The sequence below is a fragment of the Nicotiana sylvestris genome, chromosome 12 (genome assembly GCF_000393655.2).
Source record: "Nicotiana sylvestris chromosome 12, ASM39365v2, whole genome shotgun sequence".
Classification (NCBI taxonomy): domain Eukaryota; kingdom Viridiplantae; phylum Streptophyta; class Magnoliopsida; order Solanales; family Solanaceae; genus Nicotiana; species Nicotiana sylvestris.
In genome coordinates this window covers 48,373,275-48,392,152 of record NC_091068.1, presented here as the reverse complement: position 1 = coordinate 48,392,152, position 18,878 = coordinate 48,373,275, and the positions used below count along the sequence as shown (strand labels likewise).

The 18,878-nt window shown below is 41.5% G+C and overlaps 1 protein-coding gene across 1 annotated transcript; it reads right to left on the bottom strand.

The window, feature by feature from the left end:
* Positions 1-8,637: 8,637 nt before the first annotated feature.
* LOC138882996 (uncharacterized) lies at positions 8,638-9,399 on the bottom strand. Its single transcript, XM_070163648.1, has one exon. It carries the CDS (start codon positions 9,397-9,399, stop codon positions 8,638-8,640), a length of 762 nt encoding a protein of 253 aa, XP_070019749.1.
* Positions 9,400-18,878: the final 9,479 nt, after the last annotated feature.

The following is an 18,878-nucleotide window of genomic DNA, read 5'->3' as shown; positions in this document are numbered from 1 at the left end:
CGTGGACGTGGACTCGGCCCACAAGTTTCTGGATGATGAAGGGAACGAGGGCAAAGAATCGGCGCTAGTGACCCAAACTAGGAAACCAGTTGAGGCCGCCAAACCCCTCGGACTGGAGACCTTGCCTTGTGATGAGGAAACTCCGAAGGAAGACTCAGGCAAAGCCCCCAAATCGCCTAGGTCAAGATTATTCCATGCCTTCGACAAGTATACCACATGGGACAAGTATCGAGACACCCGAGGATAATCAGAGCGCCCCGAGTGACTTGTTCGGGGCCATGACAATGGGTTACTCTCCTTCTTTACCATCTTATTCCGAGGAGACAATAAATGAAGCTCGAGCTATGCGAACGCCTGACCCGAGCAGAGTCCCCGGTGAAGAAGAGCCTTTCCGGGATTTCTTTACTAGGGTTGATGATGCCCCTGACCTCAACGACGCATCTACCCTCTTCGAAGAGGCTTATCGTCTTTTCTCCCGCGTAAGTATTAGCTCCTACTGTTGCAATTTTTTCTTCTCCCCTTCTCTTGACTGATATCTTTTTGTTTTTTGGTGTAGGCTATTACCAAGTTCAGGGCCGAGCTGAGCCAATGTGAGGCCGAGCTCAAGAAGTCTTCAGATGAAGAGAAGGACCTGAAGCTCCTTTGTACCCAAAAGGAGGAGGAGCTCAAGGACCTTCAGGCAGATTTGGTCAAAGCTCGTAAAAATGAGGCCGAGCTAGACAAGTAGGTAACTATGATTTTGAAAGAGTATGATCTTCTTGGCCTTACTGTGGAGGCTAACACTTCAACGTCTCAGCTGCAGCAAAAATTGGAGATGATCAGGCAGCTTCGGGGCGAGGTCGATCAAGTTAAGGCTGACTGCACCCAATGGAAGGAGAACATGGATCGGCTTGCTGCTGATAAAGAGGCTGATCTAGCCCAACTGGCCTCGGCTAAGACCCAGCTCCGGGGTGCCAAAGTGAAAAATCTGGCCCAGGCCAAGAAGATCGAGGAGCTCGAGGCCAAACTCGCTGATGCCGTGGCTGAGGTTGCCGAAGCCAGGGCCGAAGTAGAGAGGACAAAGGCCACGGTTAATAAAACCATCGCCATATACTTAAGGTATGTTGAGGCTGTTCAAGCAGAGCTAAGGGAGGCCTCCGACGGGGAAAAACGGAGCAATGATTTGGCCAAGTGTCAATCCTAGAGGGTGTTAGTTTGTATGAGTCCACCAAACAGTAGAGTACCTGGTCCTCTATAAGGTTAAGTTAAGAATGCTAATAAAACTGTAAGTAAAGAAGACAAGGGATTTTTACGTGGAAAAATCCCACACAAGGGGATAAAAAAACCATGACCGTACATTTGTAGGCTTTTAACTTCACTAACTTGCAATCTCACTATTACAAGCCACTTTGTAATAACCCAATTACAAAGACTTCAGCTAACTTGTGATGCTCTCACCACAAGCCACTTTGTGACTCATCTAGTTACAAAAACTTTAAACTTATGACTAATCCTAGACACAATATAAACTAGGAAGTTTACGGATTTTTGGTTTTCCCTAAGACAAAGCTTCTAAGAAAGCAAAATAGGAGATACAATGAAGAACAAATAACAAGATTACAACTCAACTATGGATATACATAAACTCATTATGAAACTGATCCTTAGTGGAGTTGTCTTCTTGTTCTTGATACACCAGTGACTTCAATGCCCGATGAATACTATTATGCTTGAGAGAATATCACTGAATGCACAAGTGAAATGTTGTGCCTTGCACCATGTTGTTATATCACAAAATACATCACAATGGATAGTGATGTCAATTCTTGGTACGCGCTTTTTCCCAATGAGAAGTGACACTGTCTGCTGCACAATCATTTTTGTGCAGTTGCGTTCCAGCTGTATATTTGACTTGTACTTATGTCAAAGAATACTAAGAGACCAGGTCCTAGTTGTGTTCCTTTTTTGTAACAGTTGTGAGATGGTCACTTCCTGCTGTTACGTTCCAGCTGTACAATTGACTTGTACTTCTGTCAGAGAACCCTATGGGACCAGGTCCCTATTGTGTTCATCTTTACAATGGTTGCAGACAGTCACTGACTTGTACTTCTGTCGGAGAACCCTAAGGGACCAGGTCACCAGGTCCATGTTCCTCCCTGTGGTTGTTCATTCATTTGTTGGAGATCAGACTAGACATTATTGATTTGAAATGTATACCATGTGGGTCAGATTCTCTATCTGGTTCTTCACAATAAGTTTGTTAGATTATCAAAACATAAGAAACATAAGGCAAAAACATTGAAAACCCATCAATTTCCCCCTTTTTGATGATGACAAACTTAGGCATTGATAGTATTTGTTTAGAGCAGAAATAACTAGATAAGATACCAGAAACTACACAAGTTCCCCCTGACCATTTGCTTTTGATTTCCCCCTTAATCTCAGATCCCTTAAATCCCTTAATTCTCAGATCTCCCTTAAATCCCTGATGACCTTTTCCCCCTTTTGGCATCACCAAAAAGAACACAAGCAGATAATCAGCATAAAGAAGTCTAACACAGCTAATTCATGACACATATGTGCACACAACATGATAGAAAAGAGAAGCCAGAGGAACACAACATTGTACAGGCTAAAAGAGGAGCGATTTCATTAATATTAACAATGGACTAAGCAAGACAGGAGCAATAACGGTGAAGTCCAACATGCCATCATAAAAAAAGGCAAACAAAAAGAAAACAGCAGCCACAAAATATTAGAGCAAAATTAGCTGGCCACTAAGAGGATCCTAGGGGACACTAGAAGAAGGAGGCTTGGAAGGAGAGGCATCAATGGTTTTGAGAACCAGGTCTAGTCGAGCATTTGCAGACAGTTGTTCTTCAAGCAATTGTGCCCGAAGTTTATCATTTTTCTTTGTCAGTCGGGAAACTTCTTCATTAACAGAATTAGGTCCTTTAACTGCTTGACTGAGCAGAGTTTCTAGTATGGCATTTTGAGCCCTCAACCTTCTGATCTCTTGAGAAGCTACACTTTGAGGATTGATCAGCTGAGAATTGGTCGAGATGCTTCCACCAACTCTTTCTACACATTCACATTCTTCTAAAATGGTTTTAGAGAAGGTTTGCTTGCGTGTGCCCACTCTGGGATTCCCCAAGGGGACCTTGTAGAATTTGAACACCTGAGTGAGGAGAAAGCCATATGGTAGCCCATGATTCCCACCTTTAAAGTTTTCCACCTTTTGCATATGATCTATTATGATTGCTGGCAGATTGATTGGGACAAACTCATCAATCGCTTCCTTTAAGGTCATATCCAATTTTGTAGCAATAGACCGCCTCTTAGAACGAGGTAAGAGCACCTTATTGACCAGTTCAAAGAGAAGCTGATACTCAGGAAGTAGTACCTTCTTACGCACCTGTTCCCCCTGTTGAATAGCTTGCTCTTTCATGATGGCTCTCCTAAAGTTGACACCACAAACACCCTTGACTGAGGACATTTCTTCACATGGAATTCTGAGAACCTTTCCCAATGTTGAAGCGTCGAGTACAATGTATATTCCATTTACTAGCGCACAAATGTGATCCCCCTCAACGGTGAAGAGAGATGCGTAGAAAGTTTGTACCGCATCTTCGTACACCAGAGGCATACTCCCTTCAAACAAGTGCTCCCATTGCTGAAATTCTACTATCTCTAGAATTTGTCTCATACCGGCCATCTCTGAAATTGCTGGGTCAAATGTATGACCCCACAAGACTTTTTGAGTTCTTAATCTCTGCTGCCAAAGACCACTATCACTGGACATGGTCCTTAGAGCACCAGGTTCTCTAACAGTTTCCCATTTTCATTTGCTAGATCCTTCAACAGACTTTTCTTTCTAGCTTACTAGCCCCGCAGCATCATATTCAGACATGGCTTGCTCAACTGGACTCTTCTTAGACTTGCTGCTGCCCTTCACGGATGCACCATTTTGTTTCTCAATAGTTTTATCGGAAGCTTTATCCACAGATTTTTGAGCTTTCAAAGGTTGTTGCATTATGGAAACAGGTTCCTTTGGAGCATTTTTGTTAATCCCACTTACTGGAACACTCTTGTCAGCGACAAATTCTCCTTGATTCATCAACCTCTTTTTTCCTTGTCTTGACACTCCTCCTACTTTTCTGCAATGTAGACTCAAAACCCTCTTTTAGCTGTGACCTGATAGTGGGTGACTTGGAGGAGGATTTTAAGAGCTTAGGCTGATCAGGAGGTGCAGAAGTGGGTTTGCCTAGAAGAGGATCAGGTTCTTTAGTAGGTTTTTATAGGAATGTCTCATGAGCCAAAGACTCGAGGATTACTAGGGTTCTTACATCGCCTAGTAATGGAGTTTCTTCCCCTGATACTCAGACGAGAGATATGCTCCTTCATTCATCAGATTCTCAGCAGTGATAGCCTTGATGTTATGTGATGCTTCCTTTTTTGGTGACTCCGTGAGAGTCACTAAGTCCAAAATGGAGGAGTTCAGATACTGATTAGGATCATCCTCAGGGACCTTTGACACTTGAGAGGTGAAACCCTCTGAGTGTTCTTTGATGAGATCAGAGGAGTGACGAGACATAAAGTTCTAATATATGGGAGAAAAATAGGGTTTGTCAGAAAAGGAAAAACTATAGGAAAAAGAAGGAACCAGATGTGTGTACAGTATTGGAAGGAGTGAAATAGTGAATCTTTGGGAATGATTTCAAGGATGATAGGGAAGTGGGAGTGGTGTTAATGGTGGAAGAATGAGGCGATCGTTCGATTGCCTTTATAGGAGTATTTGGAAGATAAGTGGAGTGAGAGGGAGAGATAAAGAGAGGTTCACAGCTATACAGGAGAGATGAAAGTTCATGACTTGTTGTGAGGGAGAAAGAAGGTTTTATTGGAAGAAGGACTAATGATGAGAAGAGAGAGAAACGGGTTCTGAATAGTTCTGAAAACAGCGGTAGGTTTGTGGGAAAACATTATCATGTAGAGAGGATGAAGGGATTTGAAAGAAAAGACATGACATGCAGACTTTAAAAGTCGGATGATGTGGCAGTTGAGTTGATTTTGTTAAACAATTTTGAGAAGGCATGCAGAATAAACACATCACTACTAACCTGTGGTGTAAGAACTTGATGTCTGAACAGTTTTTTGAAAAGGGTTTTAGCAGCTCTTCTTTCGCAGTTCATAACTGTACCTTTAGCTTCTATGATTGTCATGCGTGTTTACCTGCAATGGTATTGATGTGAGTTAGGCTTGGCCAGAAAACACTTTAGCTAATTTTACCTGAAGGTGTTTTTCATAGCCAATCTAATGGGGAATCAAGTTCTCCATTAGATCTTAATACCCCAGCTTCACCTTGTTTCTTCCAAAATGTTCCCTACTCAAAGCTTTGGTGAAAGTATCTGGAATTTGGTCTTCTGTGCTGCAGGATTTTTCACAGATCAACCATTTCTCCATATTGACTCTCAGAAGATAATGCTACCCCTCAATGTGCTTGGTCCTCTTTTTTTGACCTGGATAGAGAAGATATACCATCAGAAGATACCGCAAGATCTTCCAGTTGCTGCTCAATTCATAGGGTTTGAGCATAACAGGATGCTCCCGCTACACATTCTTCCTCAGGTGTTTACGAGGCCATTGAGTTTTGCTTCCTTGTTCCCTAAAGAATGAGATATGAACATGGTAAGTGAACTATTCCAGAAGTGCTTTTTCTGTCCACAAGAAAACCTACATAGTTAACATCATCATACCCAACAGGATTAAAAATTGTCACCTGAGGGGTAATATAGGACCAAGTCCTGAGTTCTTTTAAGATATCTCAAACTTCTTTTGGCGGCCCTCAAGTAGGATTGCTAAGGACTTGACTTTGGGTTCTATTTTGGAGTGGGAATATAGAAGGGACAATTTTTTATTTTATTTTTTAATACTTGTCTAACCCTAGAGAAAAGGGAGTGATTAGGTTATCAGATAGATAAGAGCTTTTGTGTTTCCAGTTTGGGACTGAGGCTTTATTGGTAGGAGAACTTAGGAGGTTAATTTGATTTCCCTACACTCTTTGTTCTGTTACTTGTGGAGCTCCATGAACTGCATCTCCACTCTTTCTTCAGCTTCAGTAGTAGTAAGTGGAGTACCAGGTTCCTTGTGAGAAGTGAAGGATGATGTTGCATTGTCTTTCACATGTCTCCTTCATCTTACTTATCATATCAACCTCCCTATTTGAAACCTCAGATATTTCCCAGGGACCAGAAATGGTTCATTATATTGACCATCACTGTTTCTTCCTTGGTTTGAGGAAGGTATCTTGTTGAATACCCCGTGAGCACTTCCTTCCACTTAGTGTGCCCTTTGTTGTAGAATTTGTGGCTTTTTGCTTTGTGGAGAGTATCTAAGAAGGATTCCTTCATCGCCTTTTATATTAAACTTCCTTAGCTGGTCCTTCCTATTGTTGAAACCATGGCATTTTCATTCGAAAAGACTCTCAGATAAGTTGTCCTTGGTTGTCTTCCATTTGGTAGCTCATAGTGGGTTTTGTTCAGGAGGGACCTGATCATACACATGTTCACCAAGTAGCAAGAAGAGTTTATTGCTTTTGCTCAAAATTTTCTTGGCGGTTCCACTGTCGATGAGCATTGTCCTTGCCATGTCTTCCAGAGTTCTGTTCTTTCTTTCAGCAACACTATTTTGCTATGGAGTCCTTGGTGCTGAGAAGATGTGTGTGATTCCATTTTTGTTACAAGCTCATCAAATTTGGCGTTGTCGCATTCAGTCCCGTGGTCAGATCTAATGCATACTGCCTTCAATTTTATCTTAACTTGGATCTTCTTGACAAAGGCCCTAAAACACCTAGAAGGTCTCATTCTTTATTTTCAGAACCAGTGTCCAGGTGAATCTTGAATTTGACAAACCACGAACCAGGTCCTTCTGAATCAATTTATTCAGAAGTGAGAGGCTTGCTTTCCCGGATCTTCCATGACAAAGTTCTGCATCATTATCAACTGACTTTAAGCATCTCATATCACCAGCTTTTAAAGATTCAAAGTTAGCACCGTAGATGTTCTTTTTTTTGCCACTAAAACCACTTTCCTAGTTACCAGATTGGTAGCTGTGCACACTTTTGATAAGAACTCTACTTTGTTCCCTTTATCGCAGATTTGAGATACACTCAGGAGATTGTACTTCTGTTCATCCACATAGTACACGTTATCAATTGAGTGACAAAGAGATTTTCCAACTTTTCCAACACTGAGAATGTACCCTTTCCTTTTTCAATAGATACATCCCTTTCCTGTAGGGCTTTCAGTGAGAAGAAATCTATGGTGCTTCCAGTCACGTGATTTGAGCATCCAATGCCCTTGGTTTACTGTAGTCCGCTTCTTCTCACTATTCCATGCACATGTAAATTATGGGTTAGATTTAAGAACTCAAACTAGTTTAGGTCCTTTGTTATGATAAAAGGGATGGATAAGGGCTTTTCTAGTCCATACAAGCAATGTTCATTTCTTGCGACCAGTACCTTGTCCCTTGTCAGTAGTCACTTTGTCAGTAAATACTTTGTTTTTCTAAACAGATTGAACCCTGGCCTGGTAATTTTCTTTGAAGTGCCTATTATTCCCACAGTGGGTACACAACCAGTTATCAGGAATGGTGACGTACTTGCTGTGAGGGTTGTAAGGAGTTTTCTCCCTTTGGAACCCGATTCCCTGCCTGTTTCCACTATTAATCAAATACATGGTAGTCACAACATCTAAGGACCAGGTCCTTTTCAGAGATTTCTCAAGATCAATTTTGACTTTCTCCAATTCAGCTTGATGTTGCCAATTTTTCTCAAGTTCACCTCATAGACTAGTCCTCACATTATTTAATTCATGTTCAAGCTTGATGTGTGTCTCACTGACTACTTCCATCCCTTTCTTGCTCAATAGCAGCAATTTTTTCTTCTAGAATGTATTTCTCATTACTAAGACCTTCTATTGTTTCCTTCAAGTCAACAACTACTACCATCAGGTCATCTCTCTCATTTTCTACACTAGTTATTTTTTCATTTAGAGTTTTCTTTTCTTCTTCAAGGCTGGCTATGGTCTCATTTAGGTCCATTACACAGACTACCAGATCATCTCTAGATTCCTCAGCTTCTCCTAGTTCTATGGTCAGGGTCTCCTTATCATTGTCAAGGCTATAATAAGCATCAATTAGAACATTTGCTAATGAACTTAACTTCTTAGAAGAGTAAGATTTTAGATTTCTCGGAACATCTCTGAAATTTACCTCATCATCTTCATAGTCTTTATCATCATCAGACTGAGCCATCAGTGTGAACAGTGAATCATACTTCATTGCTTCAGTTTTTACTGCCATCATGGAACTGTTTTTTGCATCTGGTTCCCTTTCTAATACACTGGAGGAGTCTCCCTAAGTAGCAAGATCTTGTTTCATAATATTGTCAGCTGTACTTTTTCGACTGAATCGTTTGTCTGGAACCAGGTTCCTTTTTGGTGCTTTGTCAGGATTTTGTTTGTATTGCTCATGTTTCGCGAGTGGGCAGTCTTTGATGAAATGCCCTAGCTTTCCACACCTGTGACAGAGATCATTGTTCCTTGCTTTACTTGAACTGCCCCTTTTTAGTATACCGCTATTTCTTCGAACCATATTTTGAAATCATTTAGTAAGATAGGTCATGTCACTATCTTCATCACTTGAGTCACTGCTTTCATCTTTGAGTACCAGGTTATTTTCCTTCTTCGACTCTCTCCTTTCATTGTCTTTCTTTCTTTTCATCTCATATTTCTTCAGATTACCAATCAACTCATCCATGGTTAGAGTTTGTAGATCTTTAGCTTCAGTGATGGAATTTACCTTACTTTCCCGAGAACCAGGTAGAACACTGAGTATTTTCCTTATAAGCTTGTTTCTGGTAATAACATCTCCAAGTGAATGAAGCTCATTTATGATGGAGGTGAATCTAGTGTGCATATCTTGTATAGACTCATCATCCTTCATCTTAACGAGCTCATACTCTATGGCGAGCATGTCAATCTTGGACTGTTTGACTTGAGTAGTTCCTTCGTGTGCGGTTTGCAACGCTTCCCATATTTCTTTATCAGTATCACAAGCCGAGACTCTGTTGTACTCATCGGGTCCTATGCCACCAACCAAGATTTTCTTGGCGCGATAGTTCTTTTCTACGGCTTTTCTGTCAATGTCACTGTACTCTTTTCTGTCTTTCAGCACCATTGGTCCAGTTTCTTCAAGCTTCTTCATAGGAACATGTGGACCATCACAGATGATGTCCCATAGTTCTGAGTCTTTGGCCATTATAAAATCATGCATGCGAGTCTTCCACCAGCCGTAGTATTGAACATTGAATCTAGGAGGTCTGTAGGTTGATTGTCCTTCCTCAAAGTTGGGTGGAGCAGCCATTGAGATCCTTTCTAGGTGTTAGCATTTTAGAAAGAACCTTCTCTGATACCAATTGTTAGTTTGTATGAGTCCACCAAATAGTAGAGTACCTGGTCCTCTATAAGGTCAAGCTGAGAATGCTAAAAGTGTAAGTAAAGAAGACAAGGGAGTTTTACGTGGAAAAATCCCACACAAGGGGGTCAAAAAATCACGACCTACACTTGTAGGCTTTTAACTTCACTAACTTGCAATCTCACTATTACAAGCCACTTTGTAATAACCCTATTACAAAGACCTCAACTAACTTGTGATGCTCTCACCACAAGCCACTTTGTGACTCTTCTAGTTACAAAGACTTTAAACTTATGACTAATCCTAGTCACAACATAAACTCGGAAGTTTACGGAGTTTTGGTTTTCCTAAGACAAAGCTTCTAAAAAAGCAAAATAGGAGATACAACAAATAACAAGATTACAACTCAACTATGAATATACATAAACTCATACTGATCCTTAGTGGGTTGTCTTCTTGTTCTTAACACACCAGTGACTTCAATGCCGGATGAACACTATTATGCTTGAGAGAATATCACTGAATGCACAAGTGAAATGTTGTGCCTTGCACTAGGTTGTTATATCACAAAAGACATCACAATGGATAGTGATGTTAATTCTTGGTACACGCTTCTTTCCAATGAGAAGTGACTGCTGCACTGTCTGCTGCACAACCACTTTTGTGCAGTTGTGTTCCAGTTGTATAGTTGACTTGTACTTCTGTCAGAGAACACTAAGGGACCAGGTCCCAATTGTGTTCCTCTTTTGTAACAGTTGCGAGATGGTCACTTCCTGCTGTTACATTCCAGCTGTATAGTTGAATTGAACTTCTGTCAGAGAACCCTACGGGACCAAGTCCCTGTTGTGTTCCTCTTTACAATGGTTGCGGACAGTCACTAACTTGTACTTCTATCGGAGAACCCTAAGGGAGCAAGTCACCAGGTCCCTGTTGTGTTCCTCCCTGTGGTTGTTCATTCATTTGCTGGAGATCAGACTGGACATTATTCATTTGAAATGTATAGCATGTGGGTCAGATTCTCTATTTGGTTCTTTATAATAAGTTTGTTAGACCATCAAAACATAAGAAGCATAAGGCAAAGACATTGAAAACCCATCATAGGGAGACCCTCAAAGAGATCTACGCCCGAGGTTTCAACCTCACTGAAGAGATAGCTCAAGCAAGGGAGCTGGAAACTGATGCCAGGTTTCTCGTTTCTTCCAACGATGAAGATTTTGCTAGTGGTTCTGAGAGCGGGGGTGATGAAGATGGAGTACCCGATGAGTAGGTTCCCGAAGAAGTGGCCCTCGAAGGTGAGGCTCCCGAGGATGCGTCTCCCAAAGTAGATTAGGCTCTTAGGATTTTGTTTTTGTTTCTTTGTTTTTGTGTAAGGCCCCTCGTGGGCACTGTAAATGCCCTTTATGAATATATGGAATTCCTTTTCTTCTCGCTCTATCTCCGACTTGTTTCAAATTCTTCTTCGTCTTCGTTTTGTGAAATTTTTTTATGTTATAACTTCAATGATCCAGTGAGTACTGGCTCGGACTCAGAATAGAGCAAACCTTTGGGTTTTTAGTGATCAATGGGAGATATTAGAACTTATAATAGAACACCTCTTAAGGTTTTTTGTTAACCTTCGAGCTGTGCTTAAGTCGATTTGATGCGAGCTTGGGATGATTGGATTCTTGGGTCCGAGTTGAGTGAGAGCAAGGTCTCTAACTCTACATGTTTGAGCCCTTAGGCTCTTTTATATTGGCCCTTAGGCTCTTTAAGTTGGTCCAATTCGGCCTCTAAAACGGCTATAATTTTTTCCTCTTTTCGGTTAAAAGACTTAGTGAAAATTTCTCTTCGAGTCGGGGGATGCCTCTTTGAGGTCTTATAAATTCGAATTTAGATATTCGAATGTGTTGGCTGTCGACGACAATCCCCGAGTATTCAAGGTGTATTTGTGTTTTGGCCCTTGAGCCGTTTTTCAATAATCACAAGTATGGAGTTTGTATAATAGCAAATTTCTTTGAGACACAAAGTATTATGATATAAAAGGAATTCTTCTTTGAATAATTGATGCATGCGTACATGTTTTTCCATCGGGGCTCGGCTATTCTATATGGACATGGTTCATTCGGCCGTTTGGCCCATTACAAGGTTTCCCTATCGAGGCCCTCTTTGGCGTAAAGTATTTTCCTCGAAAATATAACCTACGATGGTGATGCCCCCCCAATATTCGAGGTTGATTGAAAAGAGGCCTTGGATACTGTTGAATTCTTCTTAGGTAGCACATAGTTGTTGCCTCATTAAAAACCTCGCCGGAAAAACCCATTTGGGATAAAACCCGATCTAAGGGAAAAAGAGTGCAACGCGTGCTTTAAAACCTATGGTCTTCGGGTGTAAAGGTTCTCTCGACATCTTCGATCGAACACCTACAATGAAATAGTTTTAGATACAAATGGAAAAAAGGAGAAGGTCATGCCTTAGCAGTAGTATCGTTTGAGTAGTAATCCATTCCAATTGTTTGGCAATTGTACGCCTTCCATTGTGATAAGTTTGTAAGATCCTTTACCAATAACTCCGATGACTCGGTACGGTCCTTCTCAATTCGAGCCTAGTTTCCCTTCATTCGGGTCTCGAGGATTGAGGGTGACTTTTCGTAGAACTAACTCCACGATTCCGAAGTGTCGGAGGTTGGTCCTTCTATTATAATATCTTTTGATCCTTTGCTTCTGCGTGGCCATCCGAACAAGTGCAGCTTCTCATTTTTCATCTAATAGTTCGAGGCTAGTATTCATAGCCTCGTTATTTGATTCCTCCGATGCATGTCAAAATCTGGCACTAGGTTCTTCGACCTCGACTGGAATCAAAACCTCGGAGCCATATATTAGGGAGAACGGGGTAGCCCACATGCTTGACTTCAATGTTCTTCGATATGCCCAAAGAAACTCGGGCAGAATTTCTCTCCATTTCCCTTTAGCGTTGTTCAACCTTTTCTTCAAGTTTTGAATAATAGTCTTGTTTGTTGATTCGACCTATCCGTTTCCGGTCGGATGATATGGCGTCAAATAAATTCTTTTTATTTTGTATGCCTCAAGGAATATCGTTACCTTGCTACCGATGAATTGCTTGACATTATCTCATACGATTTCGGCAGGTATCCCGAAACGGCACACGATGTGGTCCCAGATGAAGTCAATAACTTCTTTTTCTCTGACCTTCTCGAAGGCCTGTGCTTTCACCCAATTTGAAAAGTAGTCAGTCATAAACAAAATGAATTTAGCTTTACCTGGGGCCATTGGTAGAGGGCCGGCAATATCCATTCCCTATTTCATAAAAGGCCACGAGGACAGGACTGAGTGAAGTTGCTCTCCGAGCTGATGAATCATTGGAATAAATCTTTGACATTTATCACATTTTCTAACGAACTCCTTAGTGTGATTTTCCATGTTATCTCAGTAATACCCTGCTCTAATAATTTTACGAATCAAAGACTCGGCGCCGGAGTGATTCCCACAAGTGCCTTCGTGGATTTCTCGTAGAACATAATTGGTATCTCCCGACCCTAAACATACCGCTAATGGTCCATCGAACGTCCTCCTGTATAACGTTCCATCTTCATCCAATGAGAACCTAGCGACCTTGGTTCGTAGAGTCCTCGATTCTTTATGATCCGATGGGTGCTTTCCATTTTTCAAATACTCGATATACTTATTCCTCCAATCCCAAGTCAAACTTGTAAAATTTATCTCGGCATAACCCTCCTCGACCACATATCTCGATAATTGGACGACAATCCTCAAGACAAATTCGTCTTCTTCAACCGATGATCCCAGATTTACAAGTGTGTCGGCCTCACTATTTTTCTCTCGAGGCATGTGATCTAGGGTCCACTCCTTGAAGCAGTGCAATGTCACCTATAACTTGTCCAAAGATCTCTGCATTCTATCCTCTCGAACTTCAAAGCTTTATTTACTTGGTTCACCACCAACAGGGAGTCACACTTGGCTTTTATAACTTCTTCCCCCAAGCTTTTAGCTAGCTCGAGACCTGCAATCATGGCCTCAAACTCGGCCTCATTGTTAGTTAACCTAGAAGTTTTGATAGATTGTCTTATAGTACTTCATGTGGGTGGCTTCAAAATAATGTTGAGCCCGGACCCTTTCACATTCGAGGCACCGTCCGTGAAAAGGGTCCATACCCCTGATGCTGTACCCTGATGCTGTAGAAGTTCCTTATCTACTTCAGGTACGAGGGTTGGTGTAAAATTGGCCATGAAGTCAGCCAAGATTTGAGACTTGATGGCCGTCCGGGGTTGATATTCAATATCGTACCCACCAAGTTCGATTGTCCATTTGGCCAATCGGCCTGATAGCTCGGGCTTATGTAAAATATTTCGGAGAGGATAAGTTTAACACACATATGGGGTGACACTGGAAATATGGCTTCAATTTTCTAGATGCGCTTATTAATGCAAGTGCCAATTTCTCTAGATGTGGATATCTAGTTTCAGCATCTCCTAAGGTCCGACTCACATAATAAACAGGGAATTGCGTACCTTGCTCTTCTTGAACTAATACACCACTTACCGCCACTCCAAACACTGCCAAGTACAAATACAACTTCTCACCTGCCTTTGACGTGTGAAGCAAAGGTAGGTTTGATAAATATCGCTTCAATTGTTCCAATGCTTGTTGACATTCCGGGGTCCATGCAAAATCATTTTTCTTTTTGAGTAAGGAAAAGAATCTGTGGCTCCGATCTGATGACCTCGAAATGAATCGGCCTAGGGCAACTATCCGACCTATTAGCCTTTGTACAGCTTTCACACCATCTACGATAGTGATATATTCAATGGCCTTGATCTTATTGGGGTTGATTTCGATTCCCCGGTTGGACACCATGAAGCTGAGGAACTTGCCCGAGCCGACCCTGAAGGCACATTTTTCGGGGTTAAGTTTCATGTTGTATTTCCTCAAGATTTCGAACGCTTCCTGCAAATGAATCAAATGGTCCTCTGCGCGCAGGGACTTAACTAACATATCATCAATGTAAACTTTCATTGATTTTCCTATCTATTCCTAGGACATTTTATTAACTAGGCATTGGTATGTAACTCCTGCATTTTTTTAGCCTGAAGGGCAATACATTATAACAGTATGTTCCAAACTTAGTGATAAATAAGGTCTTCTCCTGGTCCTCTAGGTTCATCTGAATTTGATTGTACCCGGAGTAGGCATTGAGAAAGGTAAGGATCTTGTGGCCGGCCGTGGCATCAATCATGCGATCGATGTTAGGTAGTGGGAAGGAGTCTTTAGGGCATGCCTTGTTCAAATCCTTATAATCTACGCACATTCTAAGTTTGTTCCCCTTTTTAGGGACTACAACTAGGTTGGCTAACCATTCGGGATATTTTACCTCCCGAATAGACCCTATTTTAAGAAGTTTAGTTACCTCATCCTTTATGAATGCATGCTTCACCTCGGACTGGGTCCTCCTTTTTTGCTTTACCGGTTTGAACCTGTGGTCGAGGCTTAGCCGGTGTGTTGTTATTTCTGGCGGGATCCCTGTCATGTCTAAATGAGACCAAGCAAAACAATCCATATTATCGATAAGAAATTGAATGAGTTTTTTCCTGAGTTCGGGGGTTAACCCCGTTCCCAGGTATACCTTTTTCTCGGGCACGTACTCGATCAGTATGACCTGTTCCAGTTCCTCGACCGTTGACTTGGTTACATCTGACTCTTTGGGAACAACAAAATCTCGAGGAGTAAGGAAATCCTCTCCTTCTTCGATGACCTGTTCCTCCGATTCGGTCGAGGCTGGGGACGGTGATTGCTATTTGGCCGTCTGCTTATCTTTGGTGCTCGATTTTTCCGAGGTTGAAGGCACTAGTATCGGTGTCACCACATCGATTGCAAACATTTCTTTTGGAGCGTGTTGTTCTCCATAAACCATTTTCATACCATCCACTGTTAGGAATTTCATCATCTGATGAAGGGTTGAAGGTACTGCCCTCATGTTGTGGATCCATGCCTCCCGAGTAGTGCATTATACCTCATGTCGCCTTCGATGACATGGAATTTTTTATCTTGGATGGTCCTGGCCATGTTTACTGGTATGATTATCTCCCCCTTAGTTGTTTCACTTGCCATGTTGAAGCCATTTAGGACTCGAGATGCATGCATAATTTAGTCCTGCATGCTGAGCTGCTCTACAACCCTTGATCTGATTATATTTACTGAGCTACCTATATCCACTAGAACACGTTTAACTTGATTTTTATTTAACAAAATAGAAATTACCAGGGCGTCATTATGCGGCTGATATATGCCTTCTGCTTCCTCGTCATTGAATGATAGGATGCCCTCGGGCACATAACTCCGAGTCCATTTTTCTCTGGTGATCGACACTTTAGTGCGTTTGAATACAGGCCCTTGTGTAACATCGACACCGCCAACGATCATATGAATTAAATGTTGCGGTTCTTCCTGCTCATTTTTTCTGTTTGCATCTCTTTCCTTGAAGTGGTTCTTAGTTCGATCACTGAGAAACTCTTGAAGATGGACCTCATTGAAAAATCGAGCTACCTCCTCCTTCAGCTGCCTGCAGTCTTCGGTCTTATGATCATGTGTGCCATGATATTTACACATCAAGTTTGGATTCCTTTAAGAAGGATCAGTTTGTATAGTCCTGGTCCACCTGGTGTCTATGATTCCTCCAATATCTGACACAATCCCCGATGCATCTACACTAAAATTATACTCCGACAGCCTAGGTACGTCTGCGAGATCGGTATGTTTATCGAAACCATGCTTACTCATAAGTCCCCAAGAATTCTGTCCTTGATCGTTTCTCTGATCGTTCCGAGGAGTATTGCACCTTGAGCTGTTGTTTCTTCGATCCGAGACATATGGCTGATACCTGTCCCTATTTGACCTTGGCTCCCTGTCTATATCCCTCGGGGCCTTAACCGCCAATCTGTTCAGATGAACTAAGTCCGAAGGGGCTCCCAGCTGGTCGTCCTCGACCTTGATCTTTGACTAATAATGGTTATATACAGCTGCCCAAGTCACGGCTGGATACTCGACCAGATTTTGCTTCAACTGTCGTGACGCGATCGAACTCCGCTCGTTCAACCCTTGTATAAAAGCTTGCACTGCCCAATCATCCGAGACCGGTGGAAATTCCATTCGCTCCATTTGAAATCGGGATACGAACTCCCTTGGCATCTCATTATTCCTCTGTTTTATCTTATAAATGTCTGATTTCCTTGTCACAACCTTTATGGCCCCGACATGTGCTTTCATGAAGGCGTCTGCTAACATAGCAAATGAATCGATAGAGTTCGGTGTCATGTTATGATACCAAATCATTGCTCCTTTTGACAAAGTTTCCCCAAATTTTTCAACAATACTGACTCGATCTCATCGTCATTTAAGTTGTTTCCTTTAATCCCGCAAGTGTACGAGGTAATGTGTTCATTTGGATCGCTCATTTCATTGTATTTGGGTATATCAGGCATACAGAACTTCTTGAGGATGGGCATCGGAGCCGCGCTCGGGGGAAACAACATTTGCATGAATTTTTTGGCATCCAATCCTTTCAAGACTGAGGGTGCCCCCGATATTTGATCAACACGGGAGTTATACGTCTCCACCTTTTTGTCATTATCCTCAATCTTTTTCTTCCCCAACTCAATTCTTTTGGTGAGCTCCTCGAGCATCCTCATAATCGTGGGGTCAGTCCACGAGCCATTACCATTCGATCTTTCAAGCACTGGCCCAATACGACGAATGATTCCTGGTTTGACCACACTTGGGGTTTTATGCTGACTTTGAAGCTGAGCGATAGCAATCTGTTGAGCTTGTAACATCTCGAATATTACTTGGAGACTGACTCCCCCATCTCTTATGCCCTGAGTTCCTTGACAACCAGTTTGGCTTTCCCTGCGTACACGCCCTCCGGGATCCGTACCTAAATCTGCGTTTAGAGCAATGTGCGAACTGACATCGACTGGGTCGGTAGCATGCACTTCCCCAGGGTTAACCGGTGGCACCCCGACTCCCGAGCAATTATGTTGTCATTTTCTACGTGGAACCTAAGACCGTCATCACCATGTACCGGCGCATTCTATGAGTTTGACATGTTTTATCTTGAAAATAAAGAATCTTTGATAAGAACAAGTGTGAAAATAACGTGTGTTATCAGAATCAGTACCAAAATAAACACTATTATCTTTAACCCCACGGTGGGCGCTAAACTATTTACCTCGAAAATACGAGTAACAATTAAACTTATTTGTGGTTTTAAAGATACGTGATTTAATTCAATACTAACTAATAACCAAGAAATTTGATGAATAAATGAGAGAAGTAAGTAAAATCAAACCAGTGTGCAAGCTAGTCTCGACCTCGAGCTCAGGTGGCCTCGAGGTAGGTTAAGAACAATAAAGTAAGAACAAAAAAGTTAAAGGACAATTCTAATGAGTAATGAACAATAAAGTAAGAGAATATATTCTTTTGTCAATGATTGATGATCGTTACAAATGATTGGGATCCCTTTTATATAGTAGGGGAACCCTAAATAAGGTACATTTCTATTCATAGTAGGGAATCTTATTGGGACAGCTGTCTTACCGCCTAGTACGGATTTGTACCAACTCATACAAATCTATTCTGGAATTTTCGCTATGATCTTGGGGACGTGGCGGAAATCTTGCACTTTTTTTACAAAACCACAACGGCATTATCTCGAGGCCGGTCACGTTCGGCCTCGATATTCATCGGATACTTTAACCTTTGAACTTCGAACTCTGCCATTGGCCACGAACCCAGTATACCTCGGACTTGTTCTTGAGATGGTTCCTCAAGCCCACTAAATCGAGCATACCTGATTTTGACCATATACATAGAATATTGCATAAAAATCGGCAAATTTATTACCAATAAAACGTTTTCCACGTATCTCATGGATGATTTAAGTCTTACTCATCGAAGACGATTTCGTGTTGTATTTCATTTTGAAGCCAACTAAACACAGCCTCTAATATGCAACATGAAACCTTTTTTTTAATTGGTTCTTTCTTTAAGTTGTTTAACCAAAAAATGAAATTTTAGTCAAAGCTAGAATTTAGAAGAACACGGGTTACTGATAATCAAAAGAATGTATAAAAGGAAGTAATTTAGGTAGCAAGAGAGTAATCAAGAGAAAAACAAGTAAATCAAAGTTTATTCCAATAGTGTTTCGTGTCCTTACAATTGATCAGATATCTCCCTTTTATAGATATCTTGGAGATATACGTTTTGCCCAAATCATAATGAGGCTATTATGAGTAATTAAAGACTTTGAATGCTACGTTACATAATCATTACATTCAATACAAATTCTCTAACGTATTCCACATTTAATGCCTATTAAATACCGTATCTTCACTCTTTTCTATTGTCAGATTCATTCCT

What these genes read in the sequence shown, in the direction of transcription:
- LOC138882996 (XM_070163648.1), bottom strand. Translation starts at nt 9,399, where the DNA reads ATGGCTGCTCCACCCAACTTTGAGGAAGGACAATCAACCTACAGACCT.